The sequence below is a fragment of the Rhipicephalus microplus genome, unplaced genomic scaffold (assembly GCF_043290135.1).
Source record: "Rhipicephalus microplus isolate Deutch F79 unplaced genomic scaffold, USDA_Rmic scaffold_48, whole genome shotgun sequence".
Lineage (NCBI taxonomy): Eukaryota > Metazoa > Arthropoda > Arachnida > Ixodida > Ixodidae > Rhipicephalus > Rhipicephalus microplus.
Genome location: NW_027464621.1, coordinates 2,448,734 through 2,467,439, shown reverse-complemented (window position 1 = coordinate 2,467,439; position 18,706 = coordinate 2,448,734). Strand labels below are relative to the sequence as shown.

The 18,706-nt window shown below is 43.6% G+C and overlaps 1 protein-coding gene across 4 annotated transcripts in view; it reads right to left on the bottom strand.

Moving 5' to 3' along the window:
• Nucleotides 1–18,706, bottom strand: part of mus101 (mutagen-sensitive 101) — a 67,772-nt gene that overhangs the window by 31,719 nt on the left and 17,347 nt on the right. The window contains exons 1-2 of one of the 4 annotated variants that reach the window (XM_075884787.1): nt 14,432–14,625; nt 4,460–4,988 (exon numbers count right to left, since the gene is read on the bottom strand). In XM_075884787.1, the coding sequence (XP_075740902.1) occupies nt 4,460–4,910 (451 nt within the window). In that variant the 5' untranslated portion in view covers nt 4,911–4,988; nt 14,432–14,625. Of the gene's footprint in view, nt 1–4,459; nt 4,989–13,984; nt 14,322–14,431; nt 14,626–18,706 lie in introns of those variants that run through there. The other 3 variants (XM_075884784.1, XM_075884786.1, XM_075884785.1) reach the window with 3 other exon arrangements.

Genomic DNA, 18,706 nt, shown 5'->3' with positions numbered 1-18,706 from the left:
CGCATAGTCTAAATGTCAAAGAAAAAAGAAAAAAAAAAGAGGGCAAGAAGGTGGGGGGTTGCTTGCTCAGGTAGGAACGCTTACTATGGATCACCTTATTTTTAAGTCCACCACTAATCAAGTATTTAGCATTGTCATAACTTTTGTAAGCACATAAGACATGTACGTAATACGAGCGAAGTACACAGGACAAGTGCTACTTTCAACTGAAATTCTAATAAAAGTAAACACCAAATATATATGTGTAGCCACCAACCTGACGAACGTTTACAAGAAATATGTAGATTTGATCTGAGTGAATGGACGTCTTATCGTTTCCGAAACCGCCGTAAATGCGGCAGTATTTATTCATTTTCTGAATATGATAAGTGACGGCTCATCACATACAGGTTCATATTAAGTGTCCCGTTGAAGATAGTGCCATTCTGTCAGATGTTTTAGGTTATCTACAAAGGCAGGTTTAATTAGCACAGTAAACCGCAATCTATTCAGAGAATTCAAAGAATCATGATTTCTCTTGTGGTACTTTAGCACACATGTTTTAACCCCAGAATTTACGCCTAGTTGTAATCACATTATCACCGCTTAGCATATTTTCTTAGCACCCATTTCTTGGCGTACCTGCTGAAAACAACGAGCGTCTCGCTGTCTCGGATCACCATTTTTACAAAAACTCTTCCATTTGGAGGGGTGTCTGCTGAGCTAAATTATAACTTTCTACAGCAGGCTTAGGCCCGGCCACCTAAACCTGCTGGTTTCTTATAATAAAGTTTATTCCTCCTCCTCCTCCTTGGATAGCTTTCACCAGTTCTGAAACCTTCCACCTTGTACCTTGAGAGATTTTTATCACGAAATTGAGGAGTAATCACCACCGCATTGCGAAAGAGGGGGTACACGGCGGGCACAAGAGGCGGCAAGCAGCGGCAGAGTAGGAGAGTCCGTGCCGTGACGTCTTAACGCTGCGACGCCAGTATTCGTTCTCGGGGCTAATAAACACGACTTTTAACGGTGTTTTTGTTGTTCGGACCACTCACTCAGTGCGATACCTTACAATGTCCACTGCATTTATGCACGTTCATGGATACAACAAGATCTTGCCAAACACTAGCTAATTTGAATGCTGTTTCATTCTATTACAGCTTGCTTTATTAACATACACAAAGTGCCCACAGTATATCACCCCTGGCACATGTGCATGCAAGGCAAGGCAAGTGAGAGCATTAAGTGTAAACACACAGCTTCTGTTTACACTGAGCAAAGAAGCAAAAACCTATCAGTTTAATGAAACATGTTTGGTGCTCGTGATGAGATATTTGAACTGCATACCTGCCAACCTGGCAACAAAGGAGTTTGTAAAATCCCTAAGCGGGGAAGGGAGGGGGCAGTGGGTTACCAACTTTTGTTTTTAATATGCAGCTGTGATGAATTTGCCTTTAGCGATAAGCATAATCATGTTTTGCCGCCATAAGTTAAATCGATGTGCTGAATTATTTCCATTAATTTTTGGCACCAAAAGAAAAAAACAAACAAATGTGAAAAACAAAAAGAGGTGGGGACCCAAACGCAAGCGACAACATTGGCGTTGCGGTCTCATAATGGCTTTGAGTGGCCGAACACACGAGGGTAGGGTTTCCCACTAAGGTGAGAGTCTCAAAGGGGGAGTGCAAATGCTCGCGTCATCAAAGCAAATAGCAAAAGAATCTATTTCCGTCAAAACAACTCGCGTATGTCTTCACACGTGATAGGATAGCACGGGCCAAAACTTTGGCTTTGCTCACTACAAGATTCTTTGGACAGGATCACCAAAATGCTTCTAGCCTTTTTTAAAGTCTTTACCGCCTTTAATCTACCGCTTCGTCGGTCACGTGTCCTCTGAGCTTGCAGATCACTATTCCATTACCGCGACTGCAGTTTTGTGCACGGCGGTTGCGGCAAACGCTAGTATTGTTTTCAATCCACATGCCTTCAAAACAGTCATTTTATGCTATCTATGATCACAACTGCCCAGTTTTGTCCACAGAATTTGCAGAAAGCAGAGTTGCTTTGACTGGTCGAGCATTGGCGGCGCGCACACATTCAGAGTTCTGTCTCGTCACCATATATGATCGTGTCGAAAGACTACGGTTTCGTCCACAGCAGTTGTGGCAACGACAACCACACGCACTGTAGAAGACTGTGCGTGCACTGGTCGCACATGTACTTCTGAAGCTTCGAGCACACTGCTCTTGATCGGCCTTCGTTCGACGGTTTCGGTACTAACGTTTTCACACGCTGCAATTAGGAAAAATGTTCGGAACACTCGAATGTTGGCCCAATGGACGCATGAATTTGGCTGGGGAATTTCACGAATTCGTATCTGCCACAGTTTTGCATCACTGAGACTTACTGTACATTTAGATGAACGCCTCTTAAATTCGTTTATAATAAAATTCAGTAGGCTCACAAAAAGCCAGGAACGAACTGACCTGCAACTTTTGTCAATGCGGCCAGATCTCGCACACAAATTTAATTTCCAGGAGATTTTTATGGCAACCGTACAAACGGAAGAAATGGTTGAAATCCGGGAGTCTCCTGGAAAATACGGGAGACTTGGCAGGTATGTGATGATGATAAGACCGATACATATTGTTTTCTTCTGGTGATGAAATACAGCCCAACGCCGTTTTTATGGCCTCCGCGACTAGCTATGGCAATGCACCATAGCCAATAGCGGAGGCCACACTATTTTACTAGTTTTATTTTTTTTATCGGAAATGAAACATTTTTCATAAAATTTCAGGCAAGATTCGTAAAATCATAAGCGTGGTCGAAATCTGTACATTTTACGGGAAAATGGAAAGAGTTGCCACGTCTGGAACTGTGGTTATTGAGCACATACACACGAAATAAACAGTGGCTGTCTACATATCTGTTCCAAGTTTGGTCTATTAATGCAATTCGAATAGAAAAGAGCAAGGCCATTAAGTTTCTCTTAACTGCCACAGTATTAAACAAAGATTACAAAAAGAGGACAAGATCATGAAAGCTTCTTTTTATTCTGTGAGCTGCTGTAATCCAGGGCTACCACCACTGCTCCTCTTAAAACTTGTTTGCAAACTTTCACAAGTTTTTCTTACCCCTTCACATTTTTTTTTAAACTGTTGCAACAGTTCACCCTGAAGTGGCATTGCGTGCCAGACTTCCCATATGATCAAAAGGGTACTGACACAAAAATTTTGCTGCAATGTGTTTCTAGGGGCCTGTTAGTCATAAATTGGCACATCGTTTGCTGCAGCGTGCAACAGATAATTATAGGCTCCTCATATCTGACCAGTCTCATTTTTGACGCACTTTTGGACAGTCAGCATCAAGAAGTCCTTTCGAACAGAAAATGGGACAGCAGTGTCACCAAACACAAAACTTTGAACGCATGTGCCACGGCCACATACTCGTGGGCAGCCGAAGACCGCTAGAACAAATGCAGCAAAAGAAAAATGGCGGCTATGACAACTTTTTTTTTACTGCCGCGTGGCGACGCGAGGGAACTAAGGAAGGAGGTCACCATGGGATCACTCTTGATGGTGTCAACCCACCACTTCAAAATTCTTGCAAAATACCTTCCAAGCTATATTTACTATTGATATTTTGCAGATGCTTTGCACGTGTTTACGGGAATCGTTCCCGCAGGCTACCTCAGCCGCAAAATTTTGTGTCAGTACCCCTTTAAGGAGCAGCAGCTAACATGAGAATAACACGATAAACTCGACAACCACGTTCACTGCATGCAACCAAGCACAACTGCCCAAAGCAATTGGAGGTTTGATCTCCTAGGGTGGTCAACAGTACTGCGCAAACTAGGTTATTCTCCCCAATTCAGGAAAACAGTAACAGAAAATCTGAATCTAGCAGCATCGTAGTAGAATGAAAATTGCTCAACCGAAGCAACAGAGAGGAACTATCTTTAACAAAAAGTTATAAGTACTGTCTATGCACCACTACAGTTATTTCGCCATTGACTAGAGAAGTCAGCTCTTTGACAAAGTCTAGCCTCGCAATAGAACCGTCAACCGTACCTTATACCCATAAAACAACAAGCAAATAGGTTTGCTTTTTCATGTCCACCATAATATTCTAAGGTATGACAAACACCGTAGTACACCTTCCTATCTTTTTCGGTGAACAAAACTACTGCTAACCAAAATACATTTTTCCAGTCCCTTGAAGGGCTTTAATGATATTTTACTGCACACATGACAGTATTATGACAGGCTACGTCTGCTCAGTGAGGATGCAGATTTTGCTAGTTGTGAACATCACCCTCAACGAAAGTTTTCAGAGGCAAATTAACCATGAATTACACCCTATAAACTATGCCCCTTCTATCATTTGAACTTTACTTAGTTCTGGCTTATCCATAACTGTGCCTTAAAATCTAACTAACTACAGCCTACACACACTTAAATAAAGAAGGTTGACTTACCAGCCACAACATGGGTGACACTAGATGTCAGTGGAGCTACAGTAGTGCCACCCATTAGCTCCACTTTCTCCTTGACTTCGGCTCTTTCTTCACTGGCCAGCACTGAACATGTGATAACCAGACCTCGAAACGAAAGGCTGTATATAGGCTCTGGCCGACGGGGCATAGGTTCCTGCGCCTGAATGGCCATAGACACACAGAGTGGGCCCACAACTCGAGACTGAATTTTTCGCAAATGCTCAAATGCGGGGCCTTCAAAAGGATCGCAAACATAAACTTCTGTTGGGTCTCTGTTCTTCTTAGCAAGACATGACTCCGTTGTGATCCAACTTGGTTGCATAGAGTCTATGTCAGCAGCCGTAAAAGCTGCCTGCATTGATGGGGTTGCATGTGCTACTGTTGTGCCTTCAAGCAAGACAAACAGCAGCTTTCCGTCAGGTGTGCTACCCATCACTTTCGGAATTCAAAAGTCTAGGCCAGCAGCAAAAGTACCACTAGTTTTCCTGTCTGCCAGAAACGTTGGGGCAGCCTGCAAATAAATGCAATAAAGTTACAATTAGAAATATAAATAAGATGTAAGGTGTCACTTCACAAAGAATCTAAAGCACTAAAACAGATTTGATGCAGGAAAGAGGCACCACTTATTTGAGAACCATAAGCACATGTCAGCTTGCAGGCATAATTTCAGTAAAGCAGCATAACTGAATAGTGCATGTTTTAAAGGTTTTCTGCAAAGATTTATTTTGCAGTAAAAAAAAAAGCATGCATCTGCTTCTCAGTTCCCTGCATCCCATTTCCCTTTTTAAACAAACATATAGCTTGTTCTGTTCACATACTGAATGAAAATGAAAAACATTGGGTCTACCACACATAAACATACATGTAAACCCCTTGCCACCAAAATAGTTGTTTACGCGAGAAACGTTTTGCCCATTGTATGATGCTGCAATGAAAACTTGAAACAAAAGCTTTAAAGAATGTTTATTTCTGAAGCTACCTGACGAGAATATGTAAAGCAAGACCCACTCGACCTTATAGTATTGCAAGAAGCAAATACACAGAATGTGCAACTGCAAGGGTACAATGCCCATGCCCATACATCGGCAAAATGAATGGAGCTCACTCAGACTTGCTCAATAAATATATTTTTCGCTTAGGACTCACTCAGACTCACCCAAACTTTGTTGAAGCAGGCTCACTTGAATGGAATGAAAAACTTTATTTAGACTCACTTGAACTCAGACTCAAGAATATTTTCGTCAACCTGCTTCAGTTGAACTTACAAAATATTCCTCATGCAGACTCACTTCGGACTCAAACATAAGTCAGCCGGACTCACTCAGACTCACGAAATCATAACAAAAATATAACTCAGCCAAACTACTACTTGCCAAATTTTTGTCAACCAAACTTGCTCAGACTTGCAGACTCACCAAACTTTTTCTCAACCTGACAAACTGAAAATACAAATCAGCAATATTTGATTTGGCCCGGCTCATAATCGCTGAAGGAGCATCATAAAAAAGCTTATGTAGAATAAGACAAGGAGAGGGTCTACAAGTGTCAGGCAACCTTAAAAATAAATATACGATAGCTTTCAACATAAAAAGTACTATTTATTTGCCATGCATTTCAATGTAAAGAGAAATTCAATATTATACTCAATTTTTGCGATATTGAGTGTTTTATTTGAACTGGGGCTACAGACCTTCAAGGAAAATTATATTTTCATTCCTGTTGCCATTTGTTGTCAATGGATGAGTGCGTGCATGCGTTTTAGGCAGATCCGAATAAATGAAGTTCATGCTTATGCTTGGCCATTCAAAGGCGTGATCATGCTACTTTTTGATGCAAAAAGCTTCACAGAATGTTATGACACTTTTATGAAGGTGTTCATGAAACTGCCAATGGTATTGCGGGTCCATCGACTGCTCATTGACAATGCAGAAAATATGAAGGGACTATTTTTTGCAAAATCGAGCCGTCCACTACAGCACCCCTCATAATCGCATCATAGTTTTGGGATGTTAAATGCCAACGATTATTATACACTAGAAGCTCATTCATCAAACTCTATTCATCCGAACTGAAGCTCTGGTCCCGGCACAGCCTTGTTTATTTCAATGGAAGAAAGCTGCGAATCAGTTGACCGTGTTGTCATCCACAGCGGTTAATTCAAAGCAATGTATGTGACCGTCACCATGATTAAATCGTACTAGAAGCCCCTGGCTTTTATCGCAGCTCGCAGAAACAGCACCGAGTTATCTCAAGGTGTTGCAAAACCAAACCAAATTAAATTTGCTAGAGATGCACAACAACAAAACAGCAGCACTTCCAGCACATGAGAATTCAGACAATGCTCATGGGGTCGTGACAGAACTGCAAGCAAATCCGAATTACTGATTACTTTCAATTTTGATTTCGTTACCTCTGCCATGCAAATAAACGTGTTTTGAAATATATAGTACCATGCATGTTTATTGCCATATATTTCAGCATAAACTGCTTACTGCCCACATGGGCGCCTGTCGGTGCTTCTTTCTGGAGTATCACTGACTGATACTCCAGAAAGATATAGATATATATAGATATATATATAGACATATATAGAGCATGATATAGAGCTCCATGAATGTCATTCACGAAATCATGTGCCACAAAAAAAGTAGCGGCTAAGTTGCGATAACGAATCCAAAGATGGCTACCTTGGGTTCTGTACTTGCAGTGTGCTGCAATGTTCGTCCATTCCATTCCTCACCGCCTCATCCAAACTCCGCTTAATACAAACAATATTATAGTCCCTTACGAGTTTGAATTAACAAGCTTCACAAATGATTAAAACTCCCCGCTTCATTGAAACAATTCCATTGTGCCCTTCAATTTGGAATTAACAAGCTTCAACAGTATTGGTCTTCCGAGTTATAGAAATGCTATGTTTCCTTTAGATGTGAAGCAGCTTTTATTCAATGCTGTGTCCGTCCTTCGACGACCGCCCGCTCCCCTACTGCGCATGTGCCATCTCTCCCCTCTCCTATTATATAGGTGGTGAGAGGAGGTGGCAGTGTGCTGGCTCCGCTTAGTTTCACCTCTCCCATTTATCTCTCCACCACAGCTACCTGCTCTTATATAATGCTGTGCGCGCTCACTTCGTGACAATCTGCTGGCAGAGCTGGGTTTTAATTCGCCGCACACTCGGTAACACACACAAGTGAGAAGAAGGGGGGTAACTTAAGTGCTACACAACATATACACAACTCCATTCACAAATGAAACTTGCATTGAGACATACAAATAGAAACACAAGTGAACACCAGCGCTACTTCACATCCCCACTTAGTTCCTTTTAGCGGGAGATGGTGTAATTTTTTTTAGTCGATGCCATGCTCTTGCAATGTGATTGCGGATAATATGGGTTGGTGTTTTATGTCGCAAAACCGAGATAAGGTTGTCAGGGTTGCCACAGTGGAAGACTCCAGAAATTTCTACCACCACGGGTTCTTTAACATACACCTCAACATGGGTTATGATTACGCATGTTTCTGGCATTTTTCAGAGCCAGCTAAGAACCAGTTGTCATGGTCAGAGACTGCTTTATTTCCTGGTGCAGAGTCTTATGAGTACCACGCTGAGCATGAACTCAAGAAAAAAAAAAGGAACACACATAGGCGCACCTATAAGAGCCAGTCAGTGTGCTCAAAGGTATGGTCAAAGCTTGGTACAGGCCATGTAAAACGAGGTGGCAATTTTCTGCTTTCAAAAAATCCCAACTGCTGTCGTTTAAGCCAAATGCAAGATTGCAGTGTTGAAAAGGAGACCTAGGCATCACTCCAGCATGATTATATTGGTTCCAAGATAGACAGTAACACCAATTTTCAATAAAAAAAGATCAGTAGACAAGGCACTGAACAGACAACCAATGGGTTCACTGCAACCCACAAGCAAGAAATTCACATAGTTAAATTTGCATCATAAGCCTATCGAATTTTAATTTCTTTTTACTCTCTTTCTGATTCTGTTATGTTACTGTTACTATCTATTATTTCTAAATAGCTGATTTTTGCATCGTTTTTACTTTGATGTAACTGTTAGATTTATTAATTCTCAAATATGCCACTTGCCTCTCTAATTCCTTTGGGCCTTCAGGGTACAATTAAATAAATTGATTGATATGTGGGGTGTAACTTTTCAAAACCACCATATGATTATGAGAGATGCCATAGTGGAGGGCTCCGGAAATTTCGACCACCAGGAGTTTTTTAATGTGCACCCAAATCTGAGCACCCGACCGACATTTTCACCTCCATCAAAAATGCAGCCGCCGCAGCCGGGATTCAAGCTCGCGACCTGCGGGTCAGCAGCAAAGTACCTTAGCCACTAGACCACCACAGCGGGGCACTATTAAATAAATTGAATAATTCAGAAACGAAATTTTCGTCGAGTGAATAGGGGGCAAGTGGAGCTTGCCATCCTCATGTATAACAGTTTTTTTTTTTGTTTTGTTTTTTTCAGAATAACAGTCAGGCAGGCAATTGATGGAGGTCATATTGACATAGTGATTTATGAAACCAAAAAAGGCACTAACTTTTCTGCCATGAGGGGACACTGCTCATCAACTTGAGATGCAAATGCTACAAACAATACAAAAGGAGCAAAAAGAAGGCAAAACATGCACTTTTCTTTCCTGCTTGAAAGACTATATTCTTGAAAGACGCAGGGGTGAGGTTGGGGAGGGTGGAGAGCAGTGTTCAAGTCTCGTCTCTTCGCGAGACTACTGTCTTTATCCTCATACCAGCACATACTACCTGCCCCCCTTCCTTTCCCTTTAAATGAGTACTTACACAAAATTTTGAAGGTGAGATGGATATGTGCGGAAACACAAAAATATCATCTACGAAATATCAATAAATATAGTATAGTCTAGAATGTATTTAAAAATCAGTTTTAAATTTTGTGTCGCCCTACTGCACACTAAACATGCCGTTATTTTTTAAAGTGAATAATCAACCACCTCCTGCATCACGAGTTTTGTGTAGGCTAACACAATCCTTGCGAGCACTTTTTCATGGCACGCTATCTCAACGGAAAGATCTTTAAACAGAATTTTTAAAACAGAATTTTTCTGTCCGTGTTACGTCTGCTTCTATCGGTGGGATGAATGCCCACAACAATGGTCGGTGCCGGTGAAAGTCGAAAACTGAAACCACGTGCGGTTTTTGCAGGCTTCATCAAGTTTGGTTAGTAATAAAACAAATACCTTAGTAGTCGATTTAGGCGCACACACATTTTTTGTTGTTCTCATAGCAGCGGTGGACGCCGTGGTCTCATTTCTCTGCTGTTTGCAGGCAGGCATGCAGGCAAGAGAACACATCACCGGCAGCGCCACTGGGCGCCTATTTGAACACGTGAAAAAAAATCAAAGCAAGATTGGTCTCTGGCGCAACCTAAAGCTGCCTAAAGTGCATAAAATACAATTTCAAGTTAAACGTGTTTCTTTTTAAGCAAAATAAGCCTACCCGTGAGGATTTTTTGTCCTACCAATAGATTGTCAAGACTGACCACATTCGCTGTTGGGTGGCGCTTGTGGTCACTTGTTATCTACTTTCAACATCAAGTTAAAATTATAATTTCTTCTTTCTGGCACGAAAGCATGCTCGTCGCTACCGATGTGATAAACGATCTTTTCATTTGCGCCACAATCAGAAAAATTTTTCCGAGCAGTAGACAGTCCCTTTAAACAAGCACTTCTGGCCAGATTGGTTTCGTGCTTGTATTCAACACCCTTGTTTATCTCTCAGTAAACGGAACTGCTGTTAAATAGAACATATTTTTTTCATCCCTTTAGGTTCCATTTAGTGAGAGTACCTAACGGCCAGGGCTAGTGGACAACCACTGCCTGATCACGCTTCCTTCCCAGCTAAATCAATGGGCAAAGCCTGCAGCACCATCGTCTGCTGCCAACAAATCAAGCATGGTGCAAGAGCACGTTCAAATTGGAGAACCTCTGCCCTTACCCATGCATTGTGCGATGGCAGTGCACGTAAAAAAATACCAGTTTCAGAGTCCTCCACTGTGGCATGCCTCATTATCTTATCATGGTTTTGGCAGTTAATACCACTTAAACTATATTACTCTCTTCACATCACCTGGTTTTCACCAAGCGTCAATGTCACGTGATGATATCATCATGTGATGTCACACTATGCAACGTTGTGACCTTGGCAATCTGCAACACCATAATTACATCACGCAAAGATTTTTGCATCACTCATGTTGAAGCCAACGGACAATTTCCTCATTTGGTGGGATATCAAAGGATTAATCTTTAGATTTTATAAACTGAAACTGGGCACAAAAACTAGTGAGCCACGCTTCTGTCACTTGGTTATGCAAAAAGGAGCCTGCACAGGTGGCGCTGTGGGTTCTACGATTGTCAACTCTAATGTCAGCACTACAACACCATTGCTGCCAGACATGAAAGGTGGATTTCCTGTGTTAAAAATGGAAAGTTCGAAAACTTGAAATTGTTAACCTAATATCTACACCCAACCCCTGGCTCTCACACTGTCCACCATAAATTTTTTTACACAAGCAATATTTTATTTACATATATGTAGTGTAAGAACACTAAGTAATTCATCATTCTCATTTCTAGATAGCCATCATCATCCAGACTCTTACCTCGTCTTGGTGTTCTGAGCCAAAGCAGACACTGCAAAATAAACTGTTCTGCTGACCTCGTCTAGTGAGGTCTCCCTGCATCTTCTGGAGTGGTGGAGGTTCAAGATTTTGACATCCTTCCGAGTCTATGCTCTGCCTGGAGCTACAATCTGGTCGCCACTTGCGCTTGGCCACCCCTACGGCTATGCAGCCATCTGGAGTCATATGCAGTTTGAAAGACCTCAACCTAGACAAAGACCTAGACAAGGTGATCAAAATCGTTTATTTTGCAGTGTACACCAAGGAGAAGAGGGAATAGTCAGGATGATGATGGCTAACTACAATTAACAATAATTAAGTACCTGAAATGTGCTTACATTGTTTACATTACGTGTGTGCGTGCATGTGTGTGAATGTGTGTACAAAGAATTTTTTTAATAATGTTAAAAGGAAGTGATTTACATGAGTGATGCATCATGAGCATTAAAAAAATGTTTGTTCCAATTGGCAGCAAGAAATTAGTCATGTCATATTTCTCAGAACCAATCTGCATCCAGAAAAATAAATATACACTCAAACAAACCAGAAATAAATGACATGTCTCACTGCAAACATGAATCCACACAAAAAGTCAATTTTTAACAACATAACTACACAGTGCTATTAAAGGCTCCTCTGGTCTATGACTCTACAATGAGAAGCTCTCTAAAATGCAAAAGATATAAAAAAACTGAATTATAACGCCTGCAGGCTAGTACTTTAATCCACGGCGTAGCAGAGAAGTGGGCCTGGAGTAACACTGCTGTCGACTTGCGCAGGTAGGCGGAAAGTGGACAGCATTTGTGTAAGGCACTGTATTAGCAAAGTGGAGCCATTTGGCCACCTCTCATATTCTATCATCGTGGTTTCGTCAACAGGTGATAACTTAAACAGAACCCATGTTGCAAAGGGATATAGTTGGTCCACTTTAATTAAAAGATTTATCTGATGCCTTTTTTTTTTCTGGAGCGAAACAAATGTAAAAAATAAGTGAGTAAGATTCCACAAGAGTGAGTAACAGAACACTCCCTTTTCAAGCCCTCCTCGTCACTGTTTATATTTTGAGACACACCACTTCTGCTTAACATTCCGATATATTTCTCTAATGTTGGGAAATAATTTTCGAGGCTTTACATCCCAGAACCATGCAATGATTATGTGAAACACCACAGTAGAGGGCCCCTGGAAATTTTTTATACTATATTCAGTGCTTTCAGACATTGCAACAGAACACTATGCTTCAACTGAACTCAGTGAGGGGATGGATATGAATGGCAATGGTCAATATGGAAATGGTCCAACAGGAATGGTACAGATAGAATCACACTTGTCTAGAGCAGCGGAGCGCATGGCTGTCGACACTATTGTTGTTGGCCGCGGCTTCTACCTTACGTTAGCTACAAGCTTCCATACATGCTTAACTTAAAGCGCAAGGACCTAGCACGCAGTATGAACATGTTTGGTATTTTTACGGCATCGGTTTTTGCATATTTCTGAATAAAACGGCAGCTTAAGTGGTAGGCTGGGCACTCTAATGATGATGATACATGGGGTTTAACATCCCAAAACCATCATATGATTATGAGAGACGCCGTTACACTTTCAACTCCATCGAAAATGCAGCCGCCCCAGCCGAAATTCGATTCCGCGACCTGCGGGTCAGCAGCCGAGTACCTTAGCCACTAGACCACCGCGGCGGGGTGGGCTGGGCGCTCTAGAGAAGTCCGATTTTATCTGTACTGAACGGCTTAGTAAATTAGGTGTGTCTATTACGCGCCATGAACCACCCATACTGTGCCTTCAGCAGAATTTGACCACGGATAAATATGGTTGGGCTCGAGCCAAAATCGCTGTGCCCAAAATTTGGTTAGGATATTCACAACACTAATGTGGCTTGCCCCGAAAATTCACTTTGTCTAATTCTGGAATTCAGTCAACCAACGTCTAATACTAGTCCAGAAATATGGCTGGCGCACCCTGACAATTGATAACACCCAATTTGAGAATTCGGTTCTCCCATGTTTAAAACAGACTTGGCTCACTCCCACCACAGACCTGGCCTTAACATATCCCCGAAATTCGAACTCTCCAGTGTGCTTATGCTGAGTTTAATGTTGCTTGTCTCTCTCTCTCTCTTTTTTTTTTTTTTTTTGCACGGCAACTAAGAAACCAGTGAGGCTAGACGGGACGTCAGAGGCAGTATATGTACAGCCGCCCATGTTTGCCCCGCCACGGTGGTCTAGTGACAAAGGTATTCAGCTACTCACCCGCAGGTCGCGGGTTCAAACCCGGCTGCGGCGGCTGCATTTCCGATGGAGGCGGAAATGTAGGCCCATGTGCTTTGATTTGGGTGCATGTTAAAGAGCCCCAGGTGGTCGAAATTTCCGGAGCCCTCCACTACCGCGTCTCTAGATGTGAATTTGGGACGTTAAACCCCACATATCAATCAATCAAAGCCGCCCAAGTTTTTATTTTTTTTTTTAACCTGAGCGTGCATGCATCGACCGCCGAGTCTGTAGGGGCCTGTTTTGGGCGTCTCGGTGTTTGGTTCACGAAACAGCTTAGCAGAAGACAACTGCACAGAACTGTTCATCGCCGGCATGCACGTATTCTTGTTCATTTGGCCGCTGTGCTCCGTTAAACACCGCTTATCGACTGTGTGGTCGACGCTCGCGCGTTCAGGTTAAAAAAGAAAAGGGATGGGGGGGGGGGGGGCTGTACAAATTACATTCTAAGCAACTAATGTCCAGAGCATAAAATGCACTCCAGTAATTCAAGAATGGCTGCAAGAAATAACTGATAAATGGGTTTCGGCAATGTCGGGCTCACCTCTTTTCAGCCATACAGCATTACTGAACATCTTTTGGTAGCACCACAACGCTCATGGCACTCAAGAAGGCACAGAACACGGTTGTGACGTGATGCAGCGAAGAAATTTTCGACGTAATCTCTTGGCTACACTCGTCTCAAAAGAAAGTGGAGTACCTGGTAGCCTCATTAGAACCCCCACAGTGCAGTTACTAAAGCGATTGCATATGTGGACACTCGAGACGCAGGCAAAGCGCATACATGACCTTCTACTATATACGCGTTAGTACTCCGTTTGAATTGTCAATGTCAAGTACTGCCATCGACCGCAAAAGAAAAGAAGGCCACAAGTTATCAAGCGACGTCCTGCGTCATTCACTACTTCGTTCATTCTACTTTAACGGTAATGCGCCGAACATTCATGACCAGCAATGCGACGGCGCGATAACGAACAAATGTGTAACGTACCATTCGCAGAGAACTTGCGTGACATGAAACACCGAACTCGTGTTCAGATCAACGTTTCACTTCCACAATAACACCTAATTAGCGGCCAAATTAGCCCAATCTAACCGCGAAACGCACTACCCAACACAACTGACTAGACGTTGAATGCCGCCGCGACAGCCGTTTCGCGGGAGCGTGCAGACGGCATTAAAGTAACGAAATAAGTGGGCTATCATTTGAAATTTTATTAACAACAATGGTCAAATAACAAATGTTTCTAACTAAAATACTCCATTGAAACCTATTTTTACACAATTCACGCTCACTTTTTTTATTTTGTCGAGTCGCTAGTGTAGCGCCTCTTGAACAAGGTTCTGTTTGGCATTGCTATGGTGGCTAGAATTGGGAGGTGACGCCAACGGGAGCTCGGAGCCGCTCCTTCGTTTCGAGCAGCGCGGCGGTGGCGCTGTCGGCGGAATGGTGATGCTAGTTACGCGCGCGCGCCTTGAGCGCGCGGACCTTTCAAAGATGCTGTTGCTGAAGCATGATTCAGATAAATTGGCGATTCAGATAACTCACTGTGACGATGGCTGATAGAACGCCATTTCAAGCATTAAAAGAAATTGGCTGCCGCTGCAAGACTTCTGTGACGTTGAATCTGCGCAAATTAAAGCTTTCGTTCGCATATCCCTGCAGTGTTTTGGAGTGCAAGGCGACGGCGTTTTTTTAAAAAAAAATATTACCAAAGTTCTGGGCGAGGAAAATAAAACAAATATTTATTGCACATCATATTATTAGGAAGATCTATTGCACATCATGGAATACAGGGTAAAATAAAATAAAATGAAAAAATACGCACATTTACATACGCTCGGGAGTAGTTAAAAACATTGAAACATTGCACACAGACAGCGCATCGCTTGGCACTAAGTAATAAGAGGCATACAATCACTTTCCACTCGGCAAAAAAAAAATCAATAGAGCTTAAAGTTACAATATCAAACTCAGAGCACGCGTCTAAGCTTCAGCAATTTCATTCTTTCCTGCTTAGCGTTTCGTTTGCTGTTCTGGGCTTTCACATGAAAGTGGAGCCTAGTAAGAACATAAAACTTGATAATTTTGTTTCTGAGGGACATACTGTGGTCAGGGCAGCCAACAAGTGTAAGCTTTCTTAACTGCAAGAAGGAAACCAAGTCCATGATGCTGTCAGGTTTGACTTCTGTAACACTGAAGCAGTGGGTAAAATTGTTCTCGAGAGTGGTCACGAGTTCATTGAGCTTGACTGATGGGTACAGCAGGCCTCCTCGGTCAACAGCAGCCGTGAGGGATGCTGCAGCTGGAGATGGATCGTTCTCGCCTTGTAGGAGCTGCTGGCTGCACTCTGCACATTTGGTGCTTGCAACGCTTTTTCTTGCCACATATTCAGCCATGTAGAATATGAGTCTGGCATCGCTGCTTTGCACGACCATGTCTGCATGCTCGGTGCCGTGGCCGTATTCATTGAGCACTTCATGTGCTTCGGCAAGGTTTCCTACGTCAAGAAGCTCGTCTAATTTCCTCCGAGGAGTGAGGTCCTTTCCGTTGTCAGCTCCCAGCAGACTTCTCAGCAGTCCTGAGGACACATTGCTTCCTTTCGGTGGTTTTGCCAAATTCTGGAAGCTCAAAGTGTTGACCGAGATTAGGAACTGGGAGGCAGTCGGATGATCATTGCATCCAGACATTTGTCGGACGATTCCAAACAGCCTCTCCAGGGGGTCCTGACTCAAGCGGCATGTCATCATATAGCTGAAGTTCAACTTCATCGTCAGGTAGCGGAGAAGGTGTAGCGTGCTTGATAAGGTAACACGAAGCCCCTCGGCTGTACTGCGGCTTAGGAAACCTCCGGAGCCAGCAGCTGTTTCCCAATCGTTCAGGTAAGTCAAGAAGTTTTGAATGCACTTCTCGTGCATCCCTCCAGGCTTAAGTGCACCCGAACTGCACCTTGAAGTCATGGCCTCAATGAGCCTTCTCATTCTTTCCACAAAGCTGACTGTCGCCGCTGTGCTCCCATGCTTTTCTTCGATGGTTGCATTGTACAAGAAAAGGCCTCTGAGGACTTCATCACTGTAAAGCCGCACTGCATAATTTACCCTCATTTTCTCAAAGCCATTGGGATGCACAACCGATTTGCTAATATGAGGCATGGCTTTGAGAGTCGTGTCATGCTGTTCATCAAGCTTCCGGGCACAGTCAATAGGGTCAACACTGGCATGGCCTTCTGGCAGTTTCACGCCCGTTCGAACAAAGGTGTTCCTCACACATTTAAGAAGGTGTGGGAAGTCCGAGATGAAGTGCAGAAAACGTTCTGGGTCTGTAGGGTGCTGCCTTCTACATACTGTGTTTTCTTTCCTGCCGTGTATGCCGAATGAGTGCCACATGCTTCTGTTCCACGCAGCTCCATCAGTGGTGATAAAGTCTACGTGCAGACCGGCGTTTTCGCTCATGACTACTGCTTCGAGGATTATTTTGCCTAACGTCTCGGACTTCACATTGCTGCGTGATGCGAACACACCAATAATCTGGTGCCACGTGCCTGTAAAAGGCACAAACAATACTACAAGGCCATGGTCACATGCTACGGAGCGCTCACTCTCTGGTGTGAACTTCCCAAGGTCCACAAAACCTTCGATGGTGCCATCGGTTCCCAAGCTCAAGTGTTCAGATAGCTTAATCTCATCAATTAACAGCCCACCATGGCGCTGGAACAAGTCCATAGATTTTGTTTTTTCCGCCACAGCAGCAAACACTTTTTCGCTCAGGCCGAATCCACTCCTGTAACGCTTGAGATATCGACGTAGTGATGTTCGAGAAGGCAACGCCATGATGTTGTTTTTGCGTATATGCTCATAGAGGCGTGGGCTTTTCATGGACATAATAAGGCACTCTAGAGCCCATTCACTTTCATACTTCATCCCTTTCGTGGATTTTCTTTTAGCCGCAGCAAAGCACGCCTTGACTTGTTGCTGCTGCTTAATGGGTAGGGCCTTCACCGCTTCTTCAAATGCTGTAGAATCATTCCGTGCATTCTTTTCTTTCATTTGTTTGATGAGTGATTTAGCCTGCAGGACACTCAGGCGACTCCTTTTCGCTTGCGCTGTTCGCAGCTTAAGCCTGTATGAAAGCTTTTGGGACTGGGCCACATTTTTGCCTTTTCTTCGCCTGTAGGACTCACGATTCAGGAGTAGTCTTCTGAGGTGCTTGCATTGTGGGCAGGCTTTTTCTGGCGTTGGAGCAACCCCACGGCAAGATGGGCTGAAGGTTCTGCCATCAAAAGTCTTCTCTTTGTACTTTAAATTCACTCCAAATTCACCAGTTTTACCAAACCCTCTGCATGGTATCATGGAGTCGACGTCGCGAAGCAACTCTTCTGCCATTTCGATGTTGGTAATGTCAAGGGTCTTTATTTTTGTGGCTTGCACAAAAGCTGTCGCTTGAAGTTTGTTTTCATCTGATGTCATTAGCACATACTTGTCAATAGTCAACTTGTCACCATCTAGTGCGCAAACTGTAAACACCGTGGCGTTGTCGGCTCCAGCAATTAGATGTCGAGCCCAGTAAGCGCTGGGAAGACCACACTTGCGGACGTCGGGAATTGCGGGCACATTCGGAACAGGTATTTGGTTACTGTCGCTTTCTGTGCTGTACGAGCCAGCTGTCTCCTCGCAAGCAGACGTGCTTGGTTCCTGACGCCGAATTTTCAATGGTAGGCCGCAAGTGGATGTTCTTGACGTCCTTTTCTTCGGCACTTTCTTTGAAAGATACGCAGGAACATTTGGGAATATGGTTGGCACCGCGTCAGATTTCAGCACCGGTTTCCCTCGGGGAATCTGAACAGTTTCGCCGTTTATCACATGCGTGTAAAAACGCTCAATAAACTGCTCGTCGAAATGAAGCTCACATAGCGCCGACTTCACGTCCAACGACTTGTCGGCACGGGGTACGGCTCGTTGCCAGGCTTCGAAGAGGGCAGGGTCTTTGGGAACAGAGAAAAGAGAAGCACGCTGACCTTGCTCCCTCGATGACACATAGCCGCTCGTGCAGCCAGGAGCAAAGCAGTGGCGTTGCCTCGCTTTCATAGTGCTGGAGTTCATCCTAAGGTCGGCACTCACACTGTCATGTCAGCAACTAAATACATTTTGCCATAAGCGAGACATCAACGCGGAAAACTGCACACACCCAGACACGCTTCCAGAGGCGAACCAGCGAACCCAGCGGCGAGTCGACGAGAGAGCGCGGAGCGCGCGCTTCGCCCGCATC